This window comes from Hyaena hyaena, unplaced genomic scaffold, assembly GCF_003009895.1.
Source record: "Hyaena hyaena isolate Hyena2069 unplaced genomic scaffold, ASM300989v1 scaffold_43, whole genome shotgun sequence".
NCBI classification, from domain to species: domain Eukaryota; kingdom Metazoa; phylum Chordata; class Mammalia; order Carnivora; family Hyaenidae; genus Hyaena; species Hyaena hyaena.
In genome coordinates, this window is record NW_024080675.1 from 806,695 (window position 1) to 824,268 (window position 17,574).

A 17,574-nucleotide genomic window follows, 5' to 3' on the forward strand; every position below is an offset into this window, starting at 1 on the left:
TTAGCTGTGTTTCCTCCTCCTCTGGGAAGCCGTTAAGATCATAGGTTTTGGAACTAGACCAACTTGGATTTGACTTCTGGCTCTATGGCCAAGGAAAGTGTTGTGGTTGAATTGTGTCCCTCCAAAAAGACGTGTGGGGAGTGTTAACCCCTAGTACCTCAGAAAGTGCCCTTATTTGGAAATAAGGTCATTGCAGATGTAATTAGTTAAGATGAGGTCATACTGGAGTAGGGTGGGCCCTAATCCAACATGGTGCCCTTATAAGAAGCTGATCTTGTGGAGACAACACAGAGACAAGCTTTCCAGACTCCATGTGAAGATGGAGGCAGAGATTGGAAGTGAGATGCCTCTGTAGGCCAAGGAACACCAAGGCTTGGTGGCCATTACCAGAAGTTAGGAGAGGACCATGGAAAAGATTCTTCCTCACGGCCCTCAGAAGGAACCAACCTTGCCAGCAACTTGATTTCAGATTTCTAGTTTCCAGAACTGTGAAGGGATAAACTTCTGTTAATTCTTAAGCCACCCTGTTTGTGGTGCTTGGTTATGGCAGCCCTAGGAAAAGAACATACGGGAAGTTACTTGAGTTCTCCGAGCTTCAGTGTCCTTAACTGTAGAATTGGTATAACGCACCCTCCATCATGTGATTGTGTGTGTGTGTGAGAGAGAGAGAGAGAGTTAAGTGAGAGGAAGCTTCTGCTTTCTCATTCTAGTCCTACCCAGCAAGGTTGATGTGGCTGACCGATTTGTCTCCCCCCTTTAGCTGAGTGAGGAGTTGGATCAGGTGGTTGAGAACTCGGAGCGGGTGGATGAGCAAGAAAAGGAGACAGACGGAGTGCAAGGTCCAGGAATCTTACCAGGTGAGTGGGTTCAGTGCTGGTGGCGGAAGGGCTGGAAAACGGTGCTCTGCTGTAGCCGGAGGCCCCAGTCCGGGTGCCTCGCCAGCGGGGGACCTGCAGGAGAGGAGGAGCCCCTGTGCCCTGGTGCCAGGTCTCAGGTATTGCCCTAGTTCTAATGCTATACATATTTAACCAGCCTTGCGACAGAGGGTGTGTCCAGGCCAGGATCCGCTCTTTTCTGTACTCTGGTTTGAGCCAGTTCCTGCAGCCAGGCCACTGGATGTGATGGGTCTCTGCTCTTCTGTTTGTTTTTTCCTAGGAAGCAATTAGTAGTTGAGCCTCTAATATCTGGGTCACTTCCCAGGGCCCTCGAGGAGAATATCTTATAGGCCTCACCTCCTGGACATTAGGCCTCGCCAGTATCATCACCCAGCTGGGCAGGGTCCCATCAGTCAGGTGGCATCTTAGGGAGTCTTATAGTAACGTTAGATAATGTTGACCGCTTCTTCCTCCTGGATACTCTCTGTGCCCTTATATAAGGTTACTCTTTACTTCCCAGACTGCTCTTTACAGTCACCTTCCAGCGCTTGCTCGCGCAAGCTCTCTCTCCCTCTCTTTCTTTCTCTCTCAGGAGGTGTCACCCAGGCCCTCTCCCTGCTTCTTGCTCAAACGTGACTGCCATGCTTACACCTCTAGTACAGAGGTTACCTATAAACTTCAGACTTCCATATCCTGTGTATCCAAATGCCCAGGCCATGGCTCTGGTTGGATGTCCCAAAGGTACCCTTAACCCCACACATCCGAAATGGACCTTGTGGTCTCCCCACTCCTGGCATGGCCCTCTTCCAGTGCTTCCTGTTTTGGCAGACGGAATGCATCACCCATCCAGTTGAACCGGTGAGTCATTTTTGCGCCCCCCCCCCCCTTTCTTCCCCTTTTTCTCTCAGCCACGCTGGCCTCCTTTTATTTGGGCCTCCCTCCCTTCCACTATCAGGTCTTTCTGTTGTTTTATTCCTCCGTTTGGAATTGTCTTCCCTCTATCATCAAGTTAATGCTTAATCGTTCCTCAGCTCACTCGTTTTCTACAAAGCCTCTGACCTCCTGGCTAGATCACCTGCACCCTCTAACCTGTCACTTGCAGCCCGCACACCTCTCCCCCGTAGCTCTCCTGGATGGGGCAGTGTATTTGTCTGCTTGGCATTTCATGAACATCTATCCTACCAGCATGTAAACTCCGTGAAGGTGGAGACAAGTCTGTTTTGCTCACCACCTCAGCCCCGTCCGTGCGATAAAGACTTGTTGAATGAGTGAATGGAGCCTCAGCCTGACCCTGACCTCTTAGGTGGATCGATTCTTGTATTTATACGGGAGAGGAGTGACATAAGATATGCTGTGATTGTGCCTAATTCTTAGGGAAGACTTTGTAGAAGGAAGGAGCCTGGAAGAGGAGCTGTTTACTGACTGCTTCCTCCGGACTGAGCTCTGCATTCCTGTTGCCCCATGTAATTTCATGACAACCCTGTGAGGTGGTCATCCCGATTTCGATGGATGAGGACCTGAAGCCCGGGGAGGTTAAGGAAAGTGTGGAAAGATCACATGGCTGGTAAACAGACAGGCTCGAGCTCTGTCTGACCCTAGGCTTTCTACTGCACCAGTGTTTTTCTTTTCTTTTCTTTTTTTTAATGTTGTATTTATTTCTGAGAGAAAGAGAGAGAGACAGTGTGAGCAGGGGAGGGTCAGAGAGAGAGGGAGATGCAGAATCTGAAGCAGGCTCCAGGCTCTGAGCTGGCAGTCAGCACAGAGCCTGATGCGGGGCTTGAACCCACGAACCGTGTAATCATGACCTGAGCCAAAATCGGACACTTAACTGACTGAGCCACCCAGGCTCCTCGCACCAATGGTTTTTAAAAAGTATTTTAAGCTTCCTTTTATTAAAGCTTATTGTGTACAAGGTAGTAGCATGGCTGCCCCCAGGCCAATTCTGGTCACTGCCCCTGAAGTCCTCAAGCCCCAGGGAGAAACACTATATTTATATTTATTTGCATTAACTCTGTATATAGGATTCTATTGCTTCTGTAACAAATTACCACAAACTTAGTGGCTTAAAACAACACAGATTTATTATCTTATAGTCTTGGAGGGCAGAAGTCCAAAATGGGTCTCACTGGGCTAAAGTTAAGGGTTCAGCAGAACTGAATTCCTTTCTGGAAGCTCTAGGGGAAAATCCATTTTAGTGCCTTCTCTAGCTTCTAGGGGCGCTCACATTCCTTGGCTCATGGCCCCTTTTCCATCTTCAAAGCCACCGGTGGCCGGTTGACTCCTATCTTATCATTCTGACATGGACTTCTGCCCCCTCTTCCATGTTTAAATGCAGTCGCAGGGCTCACATAGATAACCCGGGAAATTCACCTAACCCAAGGTCAGGTGAACGGCAGCTTTAATCCCACCTGCTGCCTTAATTTCTCTTTGCTCTGTAACTTGATATTCATAGGCTCATAGGTTCCGAGAATTGGGACTTGGACATCTTTGGCGGGCCACTGTTCTGCCTGCTGCACCCTGTACTGCCATTTGCCCCCAGTCTGAAGAGGATAGATGGAGACAGCTGGAAGGAGAGGAAAGACAGAGCTTCCTTTTGTGTTTCCTTTTATAGATAAGTGCCAGGCAGACTAGGAAGTGGCCATGATGACCTTTGGCCTTTGCCTCTCTTTTGCCTCAGATTCCTGGGGCCTTACAGCCTGAGGTCAGTCAGAGCAGGAGGCCAGACCTCAGGCAGAGCAAATTTGGGTAGTTCCATGGACTGGCAAGAGACTTCGTGCTTTCAGGGGAACCCTTCTGGGTTCGTCTCAGTTGTAGACCATAGAAAAGGCAGACTCAGAAGTCTCAGTAAGGAGTTGGCCCAAATTTGGTGCCCTGACACACAACTGGCAGAGCTCAGTTTCTGCCTTTGAGTCCTGTAACCGTAACACAAATAACGGTAATGATGGCAGCAGCCACCGTTTATTGGGTGCAGCCACGTACTAGGCCTGCGTAGGACTTTCCATATATACCCACATATCGTCTTCACGGCCACTCCATGAGGGAGGTGGTTAGTCCTGGTTCCTAGATGAGGAACAGAGAGGTCAAGTAATGTGCTCAGAGTGTATGAGTGGCAGGGCTGGGATTTGAACCCAGGGCTGTCTCCCAGGGTGTTCCGACTCTGGCTCAGTTTCTAGGTGAGGTGCTTTCCTGCTCCAGAATGCTCCCCTTCCTCCACCAGGTCACTCATGGGCTCTGTCACCTGTTATGCAACGTGCTAAAACCACAAAGGGGGCAAGTGAGACGGCCTGCGTCCCCTCGGGACATGTAGAGAGAGAAGACAGGATGCCCAAAGAACTCCCTCCTTCTCCAGAGCCTGCCCTAAACAACATACTGAGGGCCTTTTCTCCCTATTATGTGCTTTGCTAGCACTCAGTATTTTCCTTTATAGAATGTAGCACAGTCTAAAGGGCACATTTGTTGAATACAGTTCTTTAATCATTACTAACCCCTTGGGTCTGCCCCCGAGTCCTGTGAGGCAGTGCCAGAACTTTTTCTCCCGTCCCGCTTCATTAGAACCTGCTGCCTAGCGGAGCTCCTGGCCCACCGTGGGTGCTCAGTATTTATACACTTGGAGGGGGACACGGGGATTTGGAACAGGAATGTATCTCATGTGAGCAACTGGGATGAATGATGGAGGGTCAAGGAAATGATAGAGACAGGTGCTTCAGAAATGAATGAAAGGGAGCTGGTTAGTGAAGGGTGTGGGATTAACCTGAAGGAAGGGTGACTGGAAGGTGAAAGAGACGGGGCTGGCCAGGGAGGAGGGACGGGACGTGCGACCATGTAGAGGTGGGGATAAAACAGGACCTGTCGGAAACAGTGGGTTAGCACGAGTGGTTGGGGTGGAGGGTTGGTGAGAGATGTAGGAGGAGATGAGGTAGAAAGGACAGATTGGGTCAAATCATGGAGGGCTTTGAGTGTCCGGGTTTAGCCATTAGGGAGCAGGGGGTATTTAATGGGATTGGAGCAGAGCAGTAAAGGGTGAAGCGGGCAGGGAGGAGCAGCGTGGCAGTGCCGTAGGGCTGGATTAGTGGAGAGAGGACCATGCTGGGTCAGAGGCTGGCGGGGTGGGCTGCTTTGATGTGGGGGAGCGGGAAGAGGAGGAATGAAAGGAGACTCTGAGGTTTGAAGCCGGGTGAGTGGGAGAAGGTAGACGTACAGTCCAGGGGTGAGCAGCTGGAAGAGAAGGTGCTTCTCTGCTGCAGACATAAGCTTTGTAGACGTAGTGTGTCTGTGCGGAGAGGCCCAGAGGCAGAGAGAGGTGTAGGGCTGCTGGAGAGAGGTGAGGACTGATGTAGTTAAAGTACGAGCTTTGAGAAAGCCTGGGCAGCCTGGAGAGTGAGCTGTGGGGACTGAGCCTCAGGGAATGGCCACATTCGGGGGCCAGAAGAGGAGGTGGAGCTGGAGGCCTGGAGGCGGGAGCCTGAGACAGGAGGACGGGACAAGGATGCTGAGCCCGCTGCTGTTGGGCACAGAGGTTCAAGTTAGGCACCCACACATTCAGGATGATACTCCCAGTTGTGCTCTCTGAGATAAATAATTCCAGTCCATAATCTCAAAGCCTCAGTCTGTTTCCTTTCTATCAAGGGAATTACAACCACTTACTTTTTTTTTCTAAGGGAGAAATGAGACCAGACATGCTAACTGAATAAGCAGTTTATTATATCACTGTTGTAATAAAATTGAGGAAGACACTTAACTGACCAGTCATTACAGTCCGTTCTCCATGGAAACAACTGTATATTAATAGAACTTAAAAACATAAGCAACCAAAGAAAAGAATTAATTGGATCTCATCAAAATGAGAAACTTTTGTGCATTAAAGGATACTACCAAGAAAGTGAAGAGACAGCCCACAGGGTGAGAGACAGGATGTTCACATCCTGGATGTGAGGACTTGTATTTAGAATATGTGAAAGAACTTTTATAATCCAATGATAAAAGGGCAACCCAAGTAAGAATCTGAATAATGTTTCTGCAGCGCAGATGACTGATAAGCACCTAAAAAGCTGCTCAACATCATTATCATCAGGGAAATGCAAGTCTAAACCACAGTGAGAGTTGTATCATTGTGTAGCCTTCACACCTACAAGAATGGCTGTGGTCAATAAGATGTGTAGTTCTGGTGAGGTAGTAAAGAAATTAAGACGACCATAGATGGTTGGAGGGAACGTAAAATGGTGCAGCCGCTGTGGGAAACAGTCTGACATTTCCTAAAAGTTCAAATATAGAGTTACCATATGACCCAGCAAGTCCACTCCTACATATATACCCAAGAGAAATGAAAACTTATGTTGACACAAAACCTTTTACACAAATGTTCATAGCAGCACGATTCATAATAGCCAGAAAGCGGGAGCAACACAAAGGTCCATCAGTTGATGAGTGGATAAATAGAATGATATATTCACACAGTGAGGTATTATTTGGCAGCCGAAGGGAATGAAGAACTGTTGCATCTACATCATGGGTGAATCTTGAAAATATCTTAGGTGAAAGAAGTCCGACACAAAAGCTTCTATGTTGTGGGATTCCATTTATGTGAACTGTCCAGAGTAGACAAATCCATCAAGACAGGAAGCCAATTAGCAGTAGCCAGGGACTAGGAGGAAGGAGTGACTCCTAGTGGGTATGGGGTTTCTTTTAGGTAATGAAAACGTCCTGTAATTAAATAGTGGTGATGGTTGTACACCTTGTGAGTATAGTAAAAACTAAATATGTTCACCTTTTTAAAGGGGTAAATCTTTGATATGCAAATTATATCTCAAAAACCCTACAAAGACAACAAACCCATCACATCACTAAAAAGTAGGGGGGTAAAAAGGATAGTTCATTCCTTCTTTGCATTCAGGATGCATCTTAGCCCCTTGTTGTTTGCAAGGTAGAGTTTTGGAGGGGTAGAGTAGGTGACTGGTTCCCCCTTCCTGTGAATAAAGGTCCCACTGGGTTTCCAGAAGTTGAATTGCTCATCACACATCCCTTTGATGGGCTGACTTATATTCCGGGGCAAGTCTGGGTTTTTGAAGCTGTGCTGTCATGGGTTTTGCAAAACTCGTAGATTACCTTTCATAAGAAAATCTTGTGCATTACTTCTTTCTACTATCCTGAGTTTGCATTCATACAAAGAATGTATACTTTTAAAACGCATTCATCCAGCTTGCCACAAAAAAGCCAGTGTTTGGGTTTTCTGACTGCAGAGTGCACAGGACATTTTGCCAAAATGTCCAGCACCTGTTTTTTTAATGGCAAAATGTAACAGTGTCTTGTTTCAGGATTGGAGTGCCACTTATAGCATGTGTGGATGATGAATAGTTTTACAGTTTTTATTTAACTTACATGCCAATTTATAGGTCAAGAGAAGGCCAGTAAAGAAGTTCAGCTTGGCTTCTGTGAGTGAAACAGAGGGGACCCCATGAGAGTAGTTTGTCCAAGTGCAGACAAATCCGGATGGTGCAGTTGTCACATGACCATTTTGTGCCTTAGGTTAGCTTTTTTAGAATTTCCAAGAAGCTGTAGAGTCAGAGACACTTCTGGGAACTTGCACTCCTGTGTAGTGTAAAAACTTTGTAAAGTATTTTGCCATGTATAGCAAGATACACCAGTTGGTTTACAGTTTTACGGGCCTGAAATGCACTGCTATTCTACAAATTGAAGGTAGCTAGTTAGTGCCACAAGACTTAGCTCATCTATTATTTGGGTCATTCAGTTATTTCACAGGCATGCAAACATTGCATGCCTACTTTGTGAAAGATACTGGATTCTGCCTCACCTCCATTTTATTTTTGGCATACTTTTTTTTCTAATTTATTATGATTGATAGATTGTAGTGCCATGGTCTTCATTTTTGCTGTCTTCATCATTGAAGGCTTTGTTTTTTGAAAGGTAGAGGGTTCATTCCGTTTCTCTAGTAGCGTTAATTCATTAAGCAGGTAATCTGTAATGCATTTTGTGACATTCTCTTCTTTCTTTTAAATATCCTGTAAAATTGAAATGATCATTTCCTTTTCACGTGAAGAAAGTGGGGCTTAGGAGCAGTAACTTGCCCTGGTTCTCAGAGTAGTCATTAGGAGAGCTGGAGCCCAAATTGCTCTGACTCTAAAGCTTAGGCTCTTAACCACTGGGCTGGATATCCAGACTTTCAGTTCAGAAAATAAATGAATAATGAACACCAAATTACTTCATCAAAATCCTCCTGGTGCTTTGGGCACAGAGCTAGGTGACCTTGTCCACAAAGCCTTTTACTTATCTGTGTCCTTCTCCCCACACCCATACTTCACCCCAACAAAGGAAATCTCACAATTGACATCCTCTCGTCCTCCTGACTTCTGTAGCACTTTAGCACAGACCATTAGTCCTCCTCTCTTGGTATCTCCCTGAAGCACCTAGCACAAAGTCTTGCACACAGAGTTGGTGCTTGATGCTTGTTTGTAGAAATGTAGAATGAATGACATTTCTCTAACCTAAGACCATTTGATAGTTCTGTGCTGATCCTGCTTCTGCGGTTTTAAATGAAATAAAAGAAAATGAAATAATCATGAGCAAATACTTTTATATCTTTGGATTTAATGGTCATTTTTTTGTAAGGAGTGTATTGTTGAGTCTTTAATCCAGGTTGACAGTCTCTGCCTTTTAATTGGAATGTTTAGTCCATTTACATTTTTTTACTGAAGAATAGTTAACCTAATTATAGATTAATATATTAGTTCCAGGTGTACAACATCCTGGTCCCACAGTGCTATGCATTATGCAGTACTCACCACAGTAAGTTGCCATTTGTCACCATACAAAGTTACTACAGAGTTATCGACTGTATTCTCTATACTCTACTTTTCATCCGCATAACTTACTTTATACCTGGACATTTTTATCTTATTTTTTTTTTAAACTTAAAATGTGTTTATTGGGACGGTTTCCCACTCATTTTGATTCAGGTTGCTATCAGTGCTGTTTCCATCTGAAGGAGCACCCCGTCTAAGCTTTGCCTTTCTTCCTTGTAGGCTGGCAAAGGAGAGCCAACACAGAAGTACTATTTGTGCATGGCTAAAGATGGTGCTGATTTTTCAGCACTGGGCATTTCACTGCTTCTTATGCTTCTAGGGAGGGATTGAGAAGGTCCTTTGCAAGGGGCATGTTCTTGTGGGGAGGTTGTCACTGCCAAAAAAGCTTGAAGTTTGTATCTCTTATTCCTTTCACCTATTTTGCCTGTCACCTCCACCCTTCTCCCCTCTGGCAACCTCTAATTTGTTGTGTTTTGTTTTTTAAATTCTAAATATAAATGAAGTCATATGGTATTTGTCTTTTTCTGTATGACTCATTTCACTTAGCATAATACCTTCTGGGTCCATCCATGTTGTTGTGAATAGCAAGATTTCATTTTTTTTTTTTTTTTTAATGTTTGAGTTAGATTTCACATCTTTATCCATTCATCTATTGCTGGACACTTGGGTAGCTTCCATATCTTGGCTATTGTAAATAGTGCTGCAGTAAACATAGGGGTGCATATATCTTTTTGAATCCGTGTTTTTGTTTTCTTTGGGTGAATACCCAGTAGTGGAATGGTATTTCTATTTTCAGTATTTTGAGGAATTTCCATACCATCTTCCGTAGTGGCTGCACCAACTTACTTTCCCATCAGCAGTTCATGAGAGCTCCCTTTTCTCCACATCCTTGCCAATGCTTATTTTTTGCGTTGTTAGTTTTTTTAGAGTTTATTTATTTTTGAGAGAGACAGCATGAGCACATGAGTGGGGGAGGGGCATAGAGAGGGAGAGAGAGAATCCCAAGCAAGCTCTGTGCTGTCAGCACAGAGTCCATGAAGTGTGAGATGGTGACCTGAGCCGAGACCAAGACTCAGCCGACTGAGTCACTCAGGTACCCCATTGTGTATTTGATACCAGCCATTCTTATTGGTATGAAGGAATATTGCATTGTGGTTTTGATTTACCTTTCCCTGATGGTTACTGATGTTGAGCATCTTTTATATGTGTCTATTGGCCATCTGGATATCTTCTTTAGAAAAATATTCAGATCCTCTGCCAATTTTTTTGATAAGATTTTTTGAGGGTGTTGTAGAAGTTCTTTATATATTTTGGATTTTAACCCCTTAGTGGATAGATCACTTGCAAATGTCTTCTCTCATTTAGTAGGTTGCCTTTTTGTTTCATTCATGGTTTCTTTTGCTTTACAAAGGCTTTTTAGTTTGATGAAATCCCAATAGTTTGTGTTTGCTTTTGTTTCCCTTGCATAAGGAGATAGATCCAGAAAAATGTTGCTAAAGCCAGTGTCCAAGAGATTACAGAGTATGTTTTCCTTTAGGGGTTTTATGGTTTCCAGTCTTACATTTAGGTCTTTATTCCATGCTGAGTATACTCTTGTGTATGATATAAGGTGTATGGTGTAAGAAAGTGGTCTGATTTTATGTTTTTTGCATGTAGCCATCTAGTTTTCTCAACACTATTAAACGAAGAATCTGTCTTTTCCCCATTGTGTATTCTTGCCTCCTTTGTCTTAGATTAATTGACCATAAGCAAGTATGGGTTTCTTTCTGGGCTACCTATCCTATTCTTACCTGTTCCTGTTCTTATGCGTGGCAGTACCATACTGTTTTGAATACTATAGTTTTATAGTATAGCTTGAGGTCTCCAGCTTTGTCCTTTCTCAAAACTGCTCTGGCTGTTGGCGGTCTTTTTTGGTTCCTTACAGATTTTAGTATTGTTTGTTCTAGTTCTGTGAAAAATACTGTTAGCATTTTGAAAGGGATTGCATTGGACCTGTAGATTGCTTTGGGTATATGAACATCTTAATAATATTCTTCCAATACATGAGTGTGGTGTCTTTTTACTTTCTTTTGTCATCTTCAGTTTCTTTTTTTTTTTTTTAATTTTTTTTTTAATGTTTTTATTTATTTCTAGGAGAGAGAGAGAGACAGCGTGAGCAGGGGAGGGTCAGAGAGAGAGGGAGTCACAGACTGAAACAGGCTCCAGGCTCTGAGCTGGCAGTCAGCACAGAGCCCGACGCGGGGCTCGAACCCACGAACCGCGAGATCATGACCCAAGCGAAAGTCGGACACTTAACCGACTAAGCCACCCAGGCGCCCCTCATCTTCAGTTTCTTTTAACAGTGCCTTTCAGTTTTCAGAAGAAAAGTCTTTCACTTCCTTGGTTAAATTTATTCCTAGGTACTTTATTCATTTGATTCAGTCATAAATAGGATTGTTTTCTTAGTTTCACTTTCTGCTAGTTTGTTATTACTGTATAAAAATGCAACACATTTCCATATATTAACTTTGTATCCAACAACTTAATTCATTTATTAGTTCTGATTGTTTTTAGTGGAGTCTTTAGGGTGTTTTTATATATAGTATCGTGTCACTTGCAAATAGTGACAGTTTTACTTCTTCCTTAACAATTTGGATGCTTTTTATTTCTTGTCTGATTGTTGTGTCTGGGACTTCCATATTGAATAAAAATGGCGTCTTGTTTTTGTTCCTTATCTTAGGGGAAAGGCTTTTCTGTTTTTCCGCCATTAATTTGACGTTAGTTGTAGATTTGTCTTATCTGACCTCTGTTACGTTGAGGTTTGAACACATACTAAAAGCACTGAATTTTTACTACCCCTATTTTTATGTACATGATGTCATAGTTTACATCTCTCTATTTTGTGAATCCCTTCACTAATGTTTTAAATAAGCTTGATTTTACTACTTTTGTTTTTAGAAAGAGAGAGAGTGAGCCTGTGTGCGCCAGCAGGGGAGGGGCAGAGAGAGGGAGAGACAGAATCCTGAGCAGACTCTGCGGTGTCAGCTCAGAGCCCAACATGAAGTTCAAACTCACAAACTGATATCATGACCTGAGCCAAGATCAGGAGTCAGATGCTTAACCAACTGAGCCACCCAGGCACCCCCCACTTTTGGCTTTTAACCTATATACTAGCTTTATAAGTGATTGATCTACTACCTTTACTCTGTGTTTGCTTTCACCCATGAAATTTTTTCATTTCATAATTTTCTCCTAGTTAATGTTCTTTTCTTTTTCTTCTTTTTTTTTTTTTTAATGTTTTATTTATTTTTAGGAGAGAGAGAGAGAGACAGCGTGAGCAGGGGAGGGTCAGAGAGAGAAGGAGTCACAGACTGAAACAGGCTCCAGGCTCTGAACTGGCAGTCAGCACAGAGCCCGACACGGGGCTCGAACCCACGAACCGTGAGATCATGACCCAAGTGAAAGTCGGACGCTTAACCGACTAAGCCACCCAGGCGCCCCTTTTCTTTTTCTTCTTAAATAGGCCCTTTAATGGCCAGTTTAGTGGTGATGAACTCCTTTAACTTTTGTTTGTCTGGGAAACTCTCTCCTTCAATTCTGAATAGTAACCTTGCTGGGTGGAGTATTCTTGGTTGTATGTCTCAGCACTTCTAGTATGCTGTGCCTCCCTTTTGGTCTGTAGTGTTTCTGCTAAAACATCAGCTGCTAGTCTAGTGGGCTTCCCCTTATTTGTAACTTTTTGCGTTTATCTTGTTGCTTTTAAGATTTTTGTCTTTATCTTTAATTTTTGATATTTTAATTATTATGTCTTGGCCTGGACGTCCTCAAGTTCATCTTCTTTGGGGCTCTCTGGATATCTTTCTTTCCCCAGGTTAGAGAACATTTTAGCTATTATTTTTTCAAATAAATTTTCTGCCCCTTTTTCTCTCTTTTTCTAGGACCCCTATAATGCAAACGTTAGTACACTTGATGTTATCTCAGAAATCCCATAACCTACCCTCGATTTTTAAAATTCTTTTTTCTTTATGCTGTTCAGTAGCTACTTTCCATTATCCTGTCTTCCAGATCACTGATCTGTTCTGCATCTACTCATCTCCTGTTGATTTTTTTCTCCTGTATTTTTCATTTCAAGTTTGTTCTTTAACTCTGATTTTTCTTTTTTATACTTTCTGTCTCTTTGTTGAAGTTCTCACTGAGTTCATCCACTCTTCTCTCGCGGCTGGTGAGCATCTTTATGACTGTTATCAGATAGATTATCTCTGTTTTGTTTAGTTCTTTTCCTGAATTTTTGTTCTTGTTGTTTTGTTTGGAGCATGTTTGTGTGTCTCCTCGTTTTGATTGACCTTCTGTGTTTGTTTCTATGAATGAGGTCAAACAGCCACCTCCCCCTGTTTTGAAAGAGTAGCCTTGTGTAGGAATGTTCCTGCATAGACTGTGTGTGGCTGGCAGCTTTGGCGGGCTGACTGGAGCGTTAGTGGGTGCCCGCTAGGGGTCCCCGGGTGTTCCCTGCAGGGAGCACCCTGGCAGGAAAAATGGAAGCTGGCACAGGTAAAGGTGGGATGGGGGTCTGGAGCCACCTTGGTGGGTCAGCCGGGACTTGGGTGGGTGGGGAGTAGGGGGGGACACCTTGGGAATATGGCTAGAACTGGTGTGGACTAGGGTCCCAGAGCCCACTGAGGCAGTAGGCCGGCTAGAGTGTCCAGCCTCTGTTCCCATCTGTGCTACCAGGGTGGAGGGCCGACGTAAACAGTGGGGCACACCAGCACCTCTGACCCCAGAGAGAATTCTAGCACTCTTCCACCATTTGTCAGACACTACAGAGTTAGTGAATGGGTTTCCTTCACCTTTAATCTAATTACCTTTTACTATAGCTTTTTTTTCTGTGTCCCAGGGCAGGTGAATCTGCACAGGAGTCCCTCTGCACAGGAGTCCCTCTGTGCGATCCCTTTCTACTACAGTTCACAGTGTCAGAGGTGGGGTGCCTGTTGTCACTGTGTTCCCATCTCTTTTGCCATTCTCTGTGTGGTCCCTCTATCTTTTGTTGTGCAGATGCTGTTTGATCAGCCATCAGTTCATCAGGAGATGCCCTCTGTGTAGGTGTAGAGTTGGTGTGATCATGGGAGGACGGGAGTTCACGGTCTTGCTATATTGCCTTCTTGGACTCCCTCCTGATCTGTTCACATTTAGTGTCATTATTGATATGGTTGGATTTGGCTCTACCCTTTTGGTGTTTTCTGTTTGTCTCATGTATTTTTCGTTTCCCCATCTTTTCCTGCGAGTTATAAACCTTACAATATTGTTTGCTTTAGTCCTACATTTTAAAAATATATAAATCGCTTTTTATATTTACCCACCTGTTTAACATTTCAGTGATCTTTATTTACTTCTTGTACATTTGAGGATTATCATCTATGTTATTTCCCTTTAACTTTCAGAATTTCTTCCTCATACAGTGCAGCGCAGATCTGTTGGTGATGCATTGGCTTTGTGTTTGAAAATACTTTATTTCACCTTCATTTTTGAAAGTTACTTTTGCTGGGATTTAATTCAGGGTTGGCAGAATTTTTTAATTTTAGCACTTTAAAGATATTCCATTTTCTTTTGGTGTCTGTTACTTCTGATCAAAAGTTACATATCATTAGATATAAATCCTGTATGTAATATGCCTTTTTTTTTTTTTCCTGGCTGCTTTCAAAGTCATTTTTCTCTAATCTTTGCATTTGCAGTTTGACTAGGATTTGCCTAGCAGTGGGTTCTTATTTATTCTGCTTGGCATGTATTGAGCTTCCAAGATCTGCAAATTGATGTTTTTTTCTCTAGTTTTGGGAAGTTTGGGCCATTATTTTTTCAAATATTCTTTGTGATCTATTGTCTCTCTTCAGTTACATGTGGTTAGGCAGCTGGATATTGTCCCATGGTTATCTAGGTAGGCTCTGTTTTTTTTCTTCATTTTTCCCCAAACTGGTTAATTTCTGTTTATTTAACTTCAACCACACTGACTTTTTATTTACTTATTTTGCCTTCCTTTGCTATTAAGACAGTACAGTCAATTTTTCATTTCATTTACTTTTCTTTCCTGCTTTAGAGTTTCCATTTGGTTCATTTTTATAGTTTCTGTTTCTCTGTTTCTCCTTAGTTTCTTTTTGTCTAATTCCTCTTTGTCCATTCCTGATCTATATATTTTCCTTTTGCTCCTCTAAGGGCTGTAAAGTTCCTGTCTGCTGATCACAACATCTGGGTCACCTTGACTTTGGTTTCTATAGACTGCTTTTTCTTTGAGGGTGGGAGTCACATTTTCTTGTTTCTTCAAATGTCTAGTGATTTTTGATTCAACACTAGACATTACAATGGTCCATTATAGAGGTTCTAGATTATGTTACAGTCCTCCTGAAGGATTTTTGTGTTAGCAGGTAGTTAACGTGATGAGAGTCAAGTTCTGAACTCGTAGGTCTCCTGAATTAGCAGCAGCTGAAATCTCCATTCAATTCTTTTAGTTTCCAGCTACTGCTTTTTTTTCTTGCTCCCCCACTCCCTGCTCCCCATGCCCTGATGTCTCCAGGCAAGAATTTGAATATACTTTATATGCAGATTTTGGTGTTTGCCCTCCCCATCCCTTTCAGGGTTCTTTAACTTTGTGACTGCTTTGCCAGGCCTGAGCCCTGTCCACAGCTACCCTGAACCATACCTCATAGAGGTTAGTGAGTGCCCTCGGGCAAAACGTGCAAATTTATAAATGTAAGAAAGTGCAGTTTCTTCCCTTGAAAGGTCAACTCTCTTCTAGTTTCTGCCTGCTTTTGACCTTTCTCTAGTGCCTTCACATAATTTTTAAGTATTTTGTCCACGTTTTATAATTGTAGAAGGGCAGCGTGACAGCTATTTTGTCACTACTGGGAGTCAGAAGCCAGGCACATGCCCTTTTGGACTTGCATTCATATCCTCTGCAGCTGTGGGCTGAGCCACTGTGGAGGGAATAGGGCTTTTTCCTCAGGGAGCTACAGTTTCAGACGAGGAGTAGAGAGGGCATGGAGCACCATGGGAGGGTCTCAGGCAGCTTGGAGTGCCGTACCAAAGTACCCCAGGCGGAATTGCTTAAATAACAGATTCTTTTTTCCCTCAGTTGTAGAGACTGGAGATCAAAGATCAAGGTGTTGGCAAATAGGGTTTCTCTTGAGGCCCCTTGCCTTAGCTTGCACATGGCCATCTTCTCCCTGTGCCTTCATGTGGCCTTTTCTCTGTGTGTATATGTCCCTGGTATCTCCTCTTCTCTCTTATAAGGGCGTTAGTCTTGTTGGATCAGGACCCATTATTATGCCCTCATTTAACCTTGATTATCTCCTTAAATGCCCTGTCTTCAAGTACAGTCACACTGGAGATTAGGGCTTCAGTGTGAATTTGTCAGGGGGCAGGGTTCACATAACTTAGTCCATAGCAGAGCATAATCAAGGCTGGGTATGATTCGCGAGCAGGCAGGAGAGACAGAGCTGTGCTGTAGGGAAGGAATTAGAACACCTTTAATCAGTCATTAAGTCATCCACCATATAAATGCGGAATGTCTCTCTATTCCTGGCACATAGTGAAGGGCTGATGGTTCAGTATGGACAGGACTGGCCCTGTCCCGGTCCTCCTGGAGCTCACAGCCGAGGGGGATAAAAAGACTGTAGACAGACTGTGATATTGCAGAGTGATGATAGAGTATGGATAGATAGGAAGGTCCCCAAATAAATCTATGGGTCAGGGAAAGCTTCCTTGAGGAAATACCTTTCTAAACTGAAACCTGAAGTATGAGTCAGGAATCAGCTATGGAAGAAGGGCACCCCAGGTCAAGCACAGGGATTGGCAAGTGTGAGGGGCCTTAGGGTTGAGGGGGGATCTGCATGCTGGAGAAACAGGTCATTTGGCACAGCTGGAGCTGGGGTCACTGGGGGAGCCAAGGGTAAGGGCGAAGGCCAGAAAAATAGGCTGGGGCCAGCTTCCTTGTTGAATCTTAACTTTGTCCCTCCAGATGGGAGATTCTTAACAGTGTCTCCTTCCTCTTGGGGTCCCCTTCCTGGCACAGTAAGTGCATAGCGAATATCAACAGGGACCATGTGTTATGATTTAAGGGTGGAAGGCCGAGGTGGGGAGGTTGGCTGTGTGGGTGACCTCACCTCCTAAGTCAAGCAGGTCAAGGGCCCAGAGGTTGCTGACCTCCCTGGGCTCCCCTGCGCCTGGGCTCCGGGTCACATGTGTGGTGTTGTTGTTCAGCCCTGGACAGCGAGTCTGCCTCTAGCAGCATCCGCTTCAGTAAGGCCTGCCTGAAGAACGTCTTCTCTGTCCTGCTCATCTTCATCTACCTGCTGCTCATGGCGGTGGCCGTCTTCCTGGTCTACCAGACCATCACAGACTTCCGCGAGAAACTCAAGCACCCTGTCATGTCGGTGTCTTACAAGGAGGTGGATCGCTATGACGCCCCAGGTAGAGCCTGCCCCGGATGGGCATCAGGACCCGGGTCTGGGGCATTGGCTTGCAAGTGAGCCACCATTGTACTCCCACACCAGGCTGGGCACAGTCAGGGTGGAGAGCAAACACCCAGGGAGCTGCTGTCAGGACCCAGCGGAGTGTGTCCCGTGCTGGTGAGAGGGGTGCACAGAGCCTGGAGTGGTCAGTGTGTAACTGGGGTGGGCACGGAATGCTTTGCACAGAGATAGGATTTGAGCTGGGAAGGGGATTAGCAGGAGCAAGAGTGAGTGTAGGGAGGCAGAGCACTCCCGGAGAGGATGAATATAGCCTGGCTGGAGCCAGAGGCCATGATGAAGGGCAGTGGGGGTGAAGGGTGGCAGGGGAGGGGAAGTCATTCAGCAGTGGTGAGGGCCCTGCCTGGGGAGGGGGTCACTGGCTTTCCTCCTCCAATGTGAGGCTGGGCC

The 17,574-nt window shown here is 44.5% G+C and overlaps 1 protein-coding gene across 3 annotated transcripts in view; it reads left to right on the plus strand.

Moving 5' to 3' along the window:
* PACC1 (proton activated chloride channel 1) overlaps positions 1 to 17,574 on the plus strand; it is a 32,503-nt gene that overhangs the window by 3,252 nt on the left and 11,677 nt on the right. For all 3 annotated transcript variants that reach the window (XM_039230111.1, XM_039230112.1, XM_039230113.1), the window contains exons 2-3: positions 761 to 857; positions 16,916 to 17,125. In XM_039230111.1, coding sequence (XP_039086042.1) covers positions 761 to 857; positions 16,916 to 17,125 — 307 coding nt within the window. The remainder of the gene's footprint in view (positions 1 to 760; positions 858 to 16,915; positions 17,126 to 17,574) is intronic.